The sequence below is a fragment of the Ixodes scapularis genome, unplaced genomic scaffold (assembly GCF_016920785.2).
Source record: "Ixodes scapularis isolate PalLabHiFi unplaced genomic scaffold, ASM1692078v2 PGA_scaffold2__306_contigs__length_199485367, whole genome shotgun sequence".
In the NCBI taxonomy this organism is placed as follows: Eukaryota; Metazoa; Arthropoda; class Arachnida; order Ixodida; family Ixodidae; genus Ixodes; species Ixodes scapularis.
In genome coordinates this window covers 15222621-15235183 of record NW_024609857.1, presented here as the reverse complement: position 1 = coordinate 15235183, position 12563 = coordinate 15222621, and the positions used below count along the sequence as shown (strand labels likewise).

Sequence of the window (12563 nt, the reverse complement as noted above, 5' to 3'; positions counted from 1 at the left end):
TTATCCCGCTTCCCTATCTGAGCGCTAACGTCACTGCCAACAACCCTGGGTGAAGACTCCTTGGTCAACAAGGTTGACGCTCACAATCCACCTTCGAAGCCGAATTTTACTTTCCGTGTTTATCACCTGGTACTTGCAAAATTTAAGTATGTCGGATCGTACGAGCTATACGATTCAAATGCTGCGGATTCTACAACCAAAAAGCCGACGTCGGCAAAAAAAAAAATGCTATTGATAGATAGGTGCGAAACAGACCAAGTGGCATTTCTGCAGAATATCTATATATCTAATATTTGAGAACCTTTTTGCTTTTTGAACATCAATCTATACATTTCACTTCGCTTTTCCGTACCGCAAATAGGGGGAGAAGAAAAAAAGAAACGGTAGGAACAATGTTGACACTTGGTCCTTGTATGGATGGAACGAGCTACAATCAAGAGCAACAGCAACTAAGCTACACGTGTAAGCAGAACATGAAACATATCTTTCACTGCTTGCATTTCAGAAGCGCTGATATTACGGTGAAATATCAATGATTAATAATGAATTTTATATTTTGGCAGCAACAAACATTTTTATTGAAAGAAAATCAATGGGCGGGCAACCGTGGAAATGAGAAACGTCCGGGATGTACCAGACTGGACCTCTGCGCAAAGCTGGCGGGAAATGTGCTTCACAAACAGAAGGCTCGACAAAGCAGGGCTGGGACATTCTTTGCCCCGCTGAACACATTTGTGTATCAGATGGTCCATTAGAAGGAGGCAAGGGAAGACAGGGTCATGGAAGACGTATGAAATGCAGATACATTCAGTTTTAACAAACACCGGCATCTTCAGTGTCACCCTAAAGCACTATCAAACAATCTGCTCAATTCTGCACTCATATCACCTGTGGGAACGTTCAACTGGTTTGTATTCGTCATTGGCAAATTGGCTAGGTATGAGGTGGCAGAGGGGGGAAAAAAAGCCGAATCTCAAAGAAAAGAATTCTTGGAGAAGGTGATCATAAATAGTTATTCCTCCAACAGAGCTTGAAACAAGATAAACTGCTATCACAGGCTTCATAAAACTCTGACCAAACATAACAGTGGCAGGAGCTCTTAGCAATGTGCATAGAGAAGGAATACACCCTGTCATACGCGGCTCGGTCACAAAACACCACAATCGGAAAGCACACTGCAAAAATCAAAACATGGGTAGACATAGTGCAAAAAGCAATCAACGAAACTCAAAAAAAATTATTTAGAGCTGCTCGCTGGGATTGCAAAAGAGCGCTGCAAAATATCTTTGATACAAGCTAGGACTCAGTACATCTCTTACCATCACAGATGGGAGAAATATACGAAAACACAACTGTCAACAAAGCAAGCATAACTGTTCAATATTGCAAGTTTCACATAAAAATCGTTATAAGTGGACTGCACTGTATTAATGACAAATATATCTAACAGGAAATTTTGAACAAGGCTAAGCACAGTATAACAGCTAACAAATCTGGACCAACATTTTGTGAATGAGGCTAATGCAACTGTTTTGTAAAGAGGACAGGAAACTATTGTTTGTTCAAGGCTGTCCAACTCTAAATAATTCTTTTCAACCAAGAGTTTTGTGTTGCGAAGTAGAAGATCTCTAAAGGATCATACATCATCCTAATAAATGTTTCATACTTGGTGCTGGAGTGATAAAAAAAGATGGACATGCCATCGCCTCCTTAGAAATGCAAGGCAAGAGGAGAGGTGAACACCCACATGTTTTTCAAAACTTAGCAATCTCGAACGTTACATAGTTCTTAACTAATGGCTCTGTATTTTGGTGTTGCAGGGTAGAAGCTCTATAAAGGTTCAAACATCATCATAACAATTATTTCATATTTGGTGTTGGCATAATGAAAGGATGGACATGTTATTGCATCCTTAGAAATGCAAGGCAAGGGAAGTAAATGTGAACTCCCACTTGTGTCTGCCAAGAAAATCCCTGGCACCAATGCCACACAAGCTGCAAAGTCAAACTGTGTCAAAAGGCACCCACAGGTACAGCACATAGATGCCTCTTATCATTCTCATGAGCATCTGGAAAAGTGATGCAGGAGAAAAAGTAGGCATTATCACAACTGGCTTTAACGCAACAAAAAAGAGCACACAACGGTGCCTGTCACACACTTGTCTTTGAGACACAATCAGATAGTGCCTTCAAATATTGCTACTTGCCAAAGCTAAACTTTTGAGTCCCTTGTTGTTTTTTTTTTTCTTTTTTTAATGCGACTGAGACAGACACCTTCTTATGTCTGCACAGAGACATAGGGGGAGAGTACCACTGCTGTTCAGCAACTGCTCTCTCACCAGTTATGAGCATCAGCCAGTGCAAAAGGAACAAAGTACCAGAGAGATCCAGGCTTGTCCAGAAGCAACTTTGGAGCAATCTCTGCAGGCTGATGGCGCTTTATCAGCTGCACATTAGAATGATTAAAGCCGCGTTCTTTTAGCAGCGTTTTTAAAACCGCCTGTCGCTCAGTACTGAGAGAGCTGTTGCTGCTGTAATTGTTGAACTTTTCTGAGAACAGAGCTGAGGAGTCAGCAATCGCGAGGCAGTCTTGACAGTCCCAACCAGAGGGCAGCTCCCGGCTACCAAGGGTCCAGGGCTCGATGGCCCATCCATTGTTTTTTTTAAACTTCTCAAGCAGAGATGCTGGGAATTGCGAAGTCTCAGCAGACGCGACACACTTCCAGTTGTAGAGGCACAGGATGCTATTCATGGAAAAACTTGATACAAATAATGAGGAACGAGTCAGGTTGCTCGGTGCATCACTAGATTTGGGCTCCCAAAGGAAGCTGTAAGCCAGCTGTCGCAGATAAAACTTCACTGGTTCCGAAAAGCCATCGTACAGCTTCATAAAGTTGAGCACATCTAGCATGGGAATCGCAGTCAAGTTGCTCCAAATGAAGAGGTCGTCTATGCGGAAGTCTGATAGCCTCTTCCAAACACTGTCTGCGAGCACTTCGTTAGCTGTACCAGGCTTTGCATCATTTAGGTCAACATACACGATTCTGAAGTAGATGGGCCTCTTACCAAACTCCTCTTTGATTCTGCTGAACAGGTCCGAACTTCCCTCATAGCCAATGACAAAACACTCCACAATAGCACCCAGGTAGTCGAGCTGAAGCCTGAGGAAGTCAAACTGTGATGCATTGGTAACGGTGATCACGTTGATGAGTCGTCGTGGTCTCTTGCGCCGTTTCACCCAAACGCCCAACTTTTTGCCTTCTTCTAGGAAGTTTGAGCTCCAGATGATTTGTGGAATGCCACAATCCTTACCAAAGAAATCTGGTTTGCAGACGCAGTGTTCAGCGTCTTGAGACTGCTTAACAGAAGAGCCGTTCGTATAGCACCAAGCAGTCTTGAGAGGAAAATAGTAACGGCTCATGTCCACATCTTGGAGTAGAGGAAGGTGGAAGATGTCCTTTTTGATGTCCCGATATGTTGGGCTGCCAATGTGGCAGTTGTCGCAAGGCTCTGACTTGAAGCTGGAGGACAATGAGCCATTGCGGCCGCCAGAGTTAATGAGCAACAGCACAAGGACATTGAAGATGATGAAGACGGTCACAGCCACACGGATCCGTTTTACGCCCCAGCACTGGAACAAGCTGTCTTGCTTCCTTTCAGGCCCTGCAATTCAAGTGATGAGAAGAATCATTTTTCAGTGGTGTCAACAAGATTACATGTACATTTCATGAAACAGCACAGACACATCAGTTAAAAATCAGAAGCAAATGTAGCTTATCCTTTTGCTACAATTCAAACTTGTGAAAGTCCTTAAGGTCACAAATACAACTGTTCAAATCTTATTTAACCTAAGACACAAAGCTTTTTTTTAATATTTATTTAGCTTTACAATGATACAACAATGATGCGCCTTTCGATATAAAATCCAGCTGAGTTCGTTAAAGTTATTCCCCAGCTTCCACTCGTACACATCTAAAGCCTGTTTAATACTCATATTTAACCTTTATAATTTGACTTTGCCCTGAAACAGATGAAGGCCCGGATAGGGGTATCAGTATCATGACAAAAAAATAAACCCATAAGCCTAGATAATATGAGACGAGAGTCCGAAATATCCTTTCTTAACACCTGAACCATTTTGGAAGAGCCTAGCTCATCGATGTGGAGCCGCCAATAACTGTCCAGGACGAATATAGCTCGTCTGCTTTTCCCGGTTCACACACTTAACCGTTTTAGACGAACCAGGCTCGCTCATGGCTTAGCTTGAAGCTCTGCCAACGGACGGCATCACTGAATTTTTTTTTTTACAATTTCGCTCTTATTTTGTTTGTGGCTAGAAATTGATTTTGAGGGCAACAAATGTAATTTTAAACAATTAAGTAGATGAGGGTCACAAATTCTCCCAAAACCTAAAACGGTTAAGGGGTTCAATCTCATGAAATCTGGAAGGACAATTCCTACCAATGACGCACAAAAGTCATACATAGTCAATAACATGCACAGAGGCCGCAGTCATATTTTGAAAGTTTAAGTATTGTCACATCAACATGAAACCATTCTTTTTAAATACTTGACACACGCGAGTGCACCATCCTGCTCTAGGGAAGTGCATTTTGCATTTCCCCTAAGCACATGTCTGCACTGCAGCGAAGCGAGACACATACAACCACAGTGCCCCCTCCGTAGGCTTCGCTTCTCCACAGTGCACCGGTGCCCTGTAAGAAGCGCCGAAAATGCACTTGCAGCTGTTGCATAGAAGCGGAATTTGGAAGTTCTTGATTGCATGCCAGGGGGACAAGCGTTTAGCCGACACATGCTGTCGTTCCAATAATCCAGCGTTTTGCGTTTTCTCCCAAACAATTTTGTACACTGCAAACGACTCGAAGCAGAGTTCAACAAGCGGCATGGATGCCAGCATCTGCTGCGATGAAAAGTATCCAACGTAAAACCTGATTCACATGGTGCGATTTTAATCGCGAAGTCGCAGTTGCGAAGGCGCACTTGCAGCAAAACAAAGCCTGCTGGAAGCTGCAGTACTTGACTGCGCTGCAACTGCGAAATTACAAGCAAAATTGCACTATGTGAATCAGGCATAACAGTTTCTGAAAAGCCATTCCAAAACACTAAAATCTCGCCATTTGCTTTTCTTCTTTTTTGTTTATTTGTACAATGCTTTCTTAGGTAAGGTAATTTAAGTCCATTGCAATCGTAAATTTCTTGGCAATCACCAATTCCATTAACGAACGGATTCACTTCGAGCATTCAGGAGGAAAATTTGTTCGTAAAATTCGAAGAAGTCCAGATGCAGTGCAACTTAGCATTTCTTGCATGCGGCCAGTTTTTGGGGCATAGATTGCATAGAATCCTAAACTACAAATGTTCCGAAACATATGGCTGACACGCCACGCTTGTAACTAGCATTCGGCAACAAAGGGCAGGAAAGTTTAGCTGCAACTGAAACAAGTGCCATGCCACAACATCACCCCCCAAATAGAAGGCCGCACTGCTGGATTTACGATGCCACGTAAAGCTGCTTGCGTGGGGCATAGATTCGACTTGGTATCAGCTGTTGAGTATCACATTACAGGTAACGCATTACTTGTACCTGGTTACAATTTTTGATAAGAAAGTAACGACCTACGTTAAATCCCTTAACCCTTTCCCTACCATGAACGACCTGGGTTGGTCCACACTGTCTGTACCGCTCCCCACGAAGATGAGCTGGGCTCGTCCACATTGATTAGGGCTCCAATACGCTACCATGGGCGAACTGGGCTGGTTTACGTGTTTCTAGATAGCTCCGCCATGGATAGAAGGCGCTTGACAATAAATAAAAAAGGTAGTAGATCTCTGAATTTGGCAGAAAATTGTTCAAACGCACGCAAGAGGGGGTTTAAAAATGGTGGCGTCAACTTCTGGTCGCTGCGTTCATAGTGATGATCTTGCCTCAAAATTGGGGCAAAAACGAAGATACTGCGGCATCTCTTTTTCATCGGACAGCGAGAGCGATGCAAATGAGTTATTGGATGCTAGCTCAGATGACTCCGATTCCAATGAGGACATCGTGTCAGCGTGTCGGCACTGGACTAGAATCAACGTAGAAAATCCCCCTCCAGGCCCTCCAAGTTTTGCATTCACTGCTACGCCTGGCCTGAACATCGATGTGCAAGGTGATGTAAACTGTCTGCGATACTTCAAACTTTTCCTTACTTCAGATGTTACTGATCTCGTCGTCTGCGAGACAAATCGCTACGCTGTGCACTTCTTGTAAGGCCCACGGCATGCACAGCCATGTGGATAGAGCTATCAAATGAAGAGCTCAAGCTTTTCATAAAAATAATTATTCTTCAAGGGATAATTCAGACGCCAGGCATGGCTATGTACTGGTCCAAGAGGGAAATCCTCGAGACACCATTCGTTGGTGCAATCATGAGCAGAAATCGCTTTCAAATGATCATGAAGTTCCTGCATTTTGTTGACAAAACTGCTGAGATTAACAAATCAAACCATCCCCAACCAAAACCGTGGAAGATCTGGCCCATGTTCGAGATGATAAATGACAGTTTCTTATCTGTCTACACTCCCAAACATGATGTAGCAGTTGACAAAAGTCTTCTGTTATATAAAGGACGTTTGAGTTGGAAGCAGTACTTGCCCTTGAAACAAGCAGGGTTTGTGCACCGAGTTTTTCTGCTATGTGAGTCTGAAGGTGGCTACGTATCAAACATGATCCTCTACAAGGGAAAAGGAACCGTACACAGTGACCAGCTCATGTAGCATGAGGATGAAGGTTGTTTCTGCGCTCTCGGCACAACACCTCGATCAGGGGTACTGCTTGACTGTAAACAATTTCTACTGTTCACCGAAGCCGGTGGACACTTTGATCACCAGAAAAACAGACATGTGGGGCACAGCGCGAGCTACACGAAAGGAAATGCCTTCCAAAAAAAAAAACCAAGGTGAAGAAAGGGGAAGTGAATGCCTTTCAATATGGGAAGTGCTTGGCCCTTCAGTGGCAAGACAAGAAGTGTGTATCCCTTCTGAGCACTGTGTACAGTGCAGCAATGAAAGAGGTGGTCAACAAGTGCAACGAGACACTGCAAAACCCAGAGCTGGTTCCTGATTGTAACCACACAATGGGTGGTGTGGACAAAAATGACCAGAATCTTTTCTACTACCGATCTCCTCACCAGCAGAAGGTGTTCTACAAGAACATCTTCCGCCATCTTGTCGACATGGCAGTGCTCCATGCCTTCATCTTGCTCAAAAAAGAGAGCGGTGGCAAAGACGCACATCTGGACTTCCGCATGAGCCTTGTGGAGGCACTGACGGCTGAAAACGTTCAACCTGGGAGTTGAAGAAAGAAGGGAAGAAGCTGAAACAACCTTATGTCACAACTCGTTGAACGCCATTTTCCCAGGCACCTTCCACCCACCACAAAAAGCCAGAAGCCGACTAGACGCTGTTTCATTTGCTCTAAGCGATAACAGAAGGACCTGACAAAAGCAACCAGGAAAAAAACACGGACCTGGTGCAAAGACTGCTGTGCGGCACTCTGTACCATACCGTGCTTCGAGGTCTACCACACAAAGCCCAACGTAAGCGTGAGACAAACCCTTGGGAGAATAGATATTAGAGATGTGAAGCTCTTCATGTAGATGTTGTGTCTCAGATAACCGCTCTGACCCCACTGTGATGTAATGCAGTGAAGCCGAACTTTGGTCCCCTTTTCTTTTGCACTTTAGTCTCCTTTTCTTTAGCAGTATTTTCAAAAATTTTCTCATATAAATTTTTGGCATTTGTTTTTGGCCTTTGTATTGCATGTTAAATTTATAGCACACATAAGAAAAAAAAGTACTTTCAAATCGTTTTCTCGAAACTTTTGCCGTAGGCAAAGGGTTAAGGACGCCCACCCAAACTGATAACATAATTGGTGGAAACATGACCTGAGCTATCTTTAAAAATGAGAAAGCAAAACTTTATTTAAAAAAAAAATTAATGATAAACACGGCGGCACCCGCCACAAACCACGTGACGCGGGAACTGACACCGCAGATTGCGGACACGGTAAATTCGCGTTTCACAACGCGATAAACACGTGGAAATGCACTGTGAACTTCTGACGGCACATGCAGCCAATTCGTGTTTTAAGGTGCGATTAACACGCGGAAACCGGCAACAAACTTACGTGCCACGGGAATCGATATCGCGCGAGGAGATCGCGAACAAAAAACTCGGGAACTCGCCGCGAACTCGCATGTCACGGGAACCGATATTGCGCGGGCAGATCAGGGAAGAAACCGCGGAAACCCGCTGCGAACTCGCTTATCACACGCGTATCGGTACCCAAGATTGTGATTGATGTGATGATGTGATTCGGACATCCCGTGATGTCCGACGGGAATCGGGGAGTGGGCGGTCTTTCGGAATTTCCATGTTACGGATATTTAGCCAGAAAAACGGGATGGGCGATCTCTCGGGGGAGGGCACCCTTACGGGATTTCACGGTAGTTACATTTTTAAGGGAAGGAACGAGTGACGCGTTTTTGTTACTTTTTGGTGAAGTAACGGGTAACATATTTTCGTTGCTTTCCGATGAAGTAACAAGTACGGTAATTTCGTTCCTTTTTTGACGAAGTAACAAGTACGGTATATGATTACTTATAGGGGGTACGTATAAAACACAACTGTCCAAACAAGTTCTCACCCCAGCTCCCGCCCGTAATTTGCACTACGAGAAAACATTACACTCCTTTCACCCTTAAGATGAGACTAGAAGCACCGCCTTCAGCGCGAGCTTGCTGGCTTCCGCAGTGCTTTGGTTGCGCGTGCCTGCTAGTTCACACTTGTGTTAGCAAAGGCAGAAAGCTCGCGCCGAAAGCGGAGCTTCTCGTCTCAGCCTAAGGGTGAACGGAGTATAGGTAGACTGCAAATACGTGTGCCCAAGTTATGTCAGTATAGCCACAGTGATCCTCGAATTAACGCGTTAAAAAGCGAGGAATTACTAAAGACAACGAACATATTCTTTTCTCTTTTCTTTCCAAAATGAGCCAAATGTATGTGAAGCGAAACTGAGACAAACAGGAATGTGTGCTTAACGGACTAGCTTTGAGCCCTGTACCGCGGCCACCTTTACATTAGTTTTTCTCGGATATGAAAGGTTTCAGAGGAATATATCGGCCGAAATTGGCCTAGTTTCGGTTTCTATTTGGCTGATTTCGGTGAAGAAAAAATAGGGGAAACTCCGATTATTGGAAGCGGCTACAGCTTCACAAAAACGACACATTAAGAGTAACCAGCGCAACTTTCAAGCTGAGGTTAGGCGTTCCTTCTGAATCGCAGTAACGAGTAACGCACTTAGTCACTTATTGAGTGAGTAACGAGCAACGGTTACTTAGTTCCTTTATTTCAGTAATGTGTAGTACACGCTTCCACTGCATAACAGCCTCGCTCCTCCACTTTCGCTCCTGTACCAACCCCTGCAATCTTTTCACGTTTTTCTCCCCTCATTAACGACCTCAACTGTCAGCACTCGTCCGTCGTTATCGCGTAGATATTTTGAGACCTTTGCTGTGAATTTCGGTGATGAAAGTATCGCAATTCAGCGGGCCCGAGGTTCGCCAAAGGTGTGTAAGCTAGTGACGCCCGCCCTACCTTCGAATCCTTGCGCCTCGCGTGGTGACGTGAGGTGAGTTTCTTAATAGCAGAATATCCACCTCCATAACCTTCATTGTTTCCGATCACTACTTGTTTGGCCGGAGCCCGGAGTCCTTTAACATTCAGCGTCATCAGTCGCATGTCGCTCGGGGTCGCTCGGGGTCGTGGCGCCACCTGGTGAGGACGCCTCGAAGCAAATGGAGCCGACGTTGGCGGGAAGAGTTTTTGAACGTTCGGGAGCTTTCCCCCGCGGAGCAAAACATTCGACGAGGGTGGAGAATGAAAATCATGATTATTTAATTCGCTATTTAAATCGTGATTAAAATCGGACCAATTTTACTATGATTTATATAAAAAATTTCCAGCAAAAAGAATCCCGAACATATTATTTACTTCCTTTTGTTTAATATTTGATGCCTTCTATGTGCGTTTTGTATTTAAACCAAAAAATCGTCGAGCGAAAAAGATATATATCAGGCTGAAAACGGGCAAAAAGCAGTGCTCTTTTGAGCAATCGGAGCGTCGTGGTTTCTTTCTAGCTTACACTTCGTTCCTCAATTCCGTAACATCATGTTGCAGACAAATCAAAACGCGAAAAAGCATATAAAGCTATTTAACTAGCCAAGAAATCAAGATGTGTTTTTGCTTTGGTATATGGCTGGGTTTACATTAAAAAAAAGAAAAAAAATGCTAATGAAACTGTACTTTGGGCTACAGTAACCATTTGTTTCGCATCGTTTTCAGTGATCGGACAGATCGTTCAACCTATGTGCATTGTTAAAAAAAAAAAAGAAAAAAAGAGACATCAGGTTTTATAGAACCATTATTTGTTAGCTACAGTTATGAATCAATCAATCTGATATATAACAAAAAAAATCCAGATTTTTTAATTTTATTTTGATAGCTATTGTTAGAGTCAGAAATGCAGGGTGCAGCTTACGACGTCCGCACTTCTTGCTGTGTGATTGGCTGTTCGGCGTTCTTATCGGGTGATACAGCCTCCTGATTGGCTGCGGAGTGATAATGAGATGCACAAGAAACTCGCCACGCCCTGCGTTTCCTGTCAGTATGATTATGGCAGACGACGGTGGAGCCGAGCACGTGATTTTAGGCGTGACACTTGAAAAATAAGAACGGACTATTTCTACGATTTACTCCGCGGTGCACGGCAGCCTGCCTTCTTACCTACATGCGTCCGCAGCGCTCGACGACGTCAGCTAAATCCAGCTCACGAACTGGATACGATCACTGCGTCAAACGGACTGCGCTCGGTACCGGTTCGAACTGTTCGTAGGCGAATGTTCGGGTCCCAGTTCGTGCCGAACCCAGACAACGTACGGACCACATCACGTGCTCTGGGAGTTGTCGACCCATAATCGCGGCATAAATAAACACAGAAACCAACAAATCCTCTTTCTTTTTTCACCAGCCAAAGTTTTGACACAAAAACGTGTCAAAGTCAGAATCTGTTACGAGTCACGACACACGTGGTAACTCTTTTTGCTAATGCGATAAGGAGGAAAGCTGAGTCGGGTTTTCATTATTTCCTTCTGTAAAGGTTACCACACTGGAGCAAAAACGGATTACTGTTCCGGGTCGATTTGTTGCAACCACTATTTAGTCAACGCCGGAAACCCAGCATCGTGCGAAAGGTTTTGTAAACGAATGCAGAAGCAGCTGCGAGAAGCAGAAAACAAACGCACGACAGCACAAAGGTTTGCTGGCCAGATGGCAAACTGAAAGAAACTCTCTCCCATTTGCCCTCATAGTTTAACTTGCGTTTAGTAGTTTTTGAGACGTCATCCTACTTGTGTGTTTTTGTATGTGAACGTGTCTCACGTGCAGCTGAAACATCGCACGTCAATCGCGGATATAAGAGTGATCTGCTCCGTGAAACGATTGCAACGTATCCAAGAAGCGTGAAATGTTCCTTTTGCCTCAGCGCAATCCCTTTTTACAGCGAAGCTGTATATGACTGGTTGGTCGGGGTTTCTTTCATGTCCTCCGACAGAGCAGTAGTCGACAGAATAGTCGACAGAAAACCATCGTACGCGCCTTATCAACGTTCGCGCGCGCCTTATCTTTTATCATGTGGTTGTCACACTTCTTTCAATAAGAAAATCACTAGTGTCATCACCAGATGATAGAGATAGACGATAAGGCGCGCGTGAACAATGCGAAGCACGTAGCGCTCCCCGCATGCGTTTTTCGGTAAAGATTGTGATATCATAAGCTGCCGCGGCAACGGCAGCGAACAAAGTCTTTCATATATATATTAAAAAAAAAAGTTTTGGTACAGTGCATTTACTTTTCTTTTGTCATTCCTTTGGTATAGAACCTTTGATGTTTCCAAACATGAACTGCCGCTTGCGTCCCAAGCAACTTCCGGTCGCATGGTCATTGCAAGCCTGTTGAGCTTGCTTATGTCCCCAGTGCTAGAAAGCCTAAATGATACACGGACAACGAAGTTGGAGACTTAAAGAGGGCCTTCGGCTGTACAATATTACATCTTGGAGGAGGCAAGTTGGTTCACAAGAATACTCGCAACATTTTAACAGATCTCGCACTCCTTCGTTCTTTTGGCGTTCGCCTGGAGAATTGGTGGTTAAACGTTTCATCTACATTTCAAGCAGCTGTGTTAGGGTGGCCTTTGTTCATTTTTTTTATAAACCGGAAGTTTTCTGGGACGCCATAGAGTAACTGTATATGCTCCGCTATAACTGTATAGGCTCAGCAAGCAGAGCCTATACAGTTACTCTAGGACGCCAAAGACTGGAGCACCACCTGGTGGCGTTTGCAATAAAAAGGGCCTATATCTGTCCAACCGCCTTCACAACGCAATTCACAATTTTTTATCAAAAATTAATTTTGATAAAAAAAAAAGGGGGGGGGGGCCCTTTTTTTTTT

General features: G+C 44.1%; 1 protein-coding gene across 1 annotated transcript in view; it reads right to left on the bottom strand.

The window, feature by feature from the left end:
• Positions 1-268: 268 nt before the first annotated feature.
• The window catches only part of LOC8034479 (beta-1,4-mannosyl-glycoprotein 4-beta-N-acetylglucosaminyltransferase), a 48950-nt gene continuing 36655 nt past the window's right edge, over positions 269-12563 (bottom strand). Inside the window, exon 2 of the mRNA XM_029979632.4 lies at positions 269-3662. Coding sequence (XP_029835492.2) covers positions 2335-3662 — 1328 coding nt within the window. The 3' untranslated portion in view covers positions 269-2334. The remainder of the gene's footprint in view (positions 3663-12563) is intronic.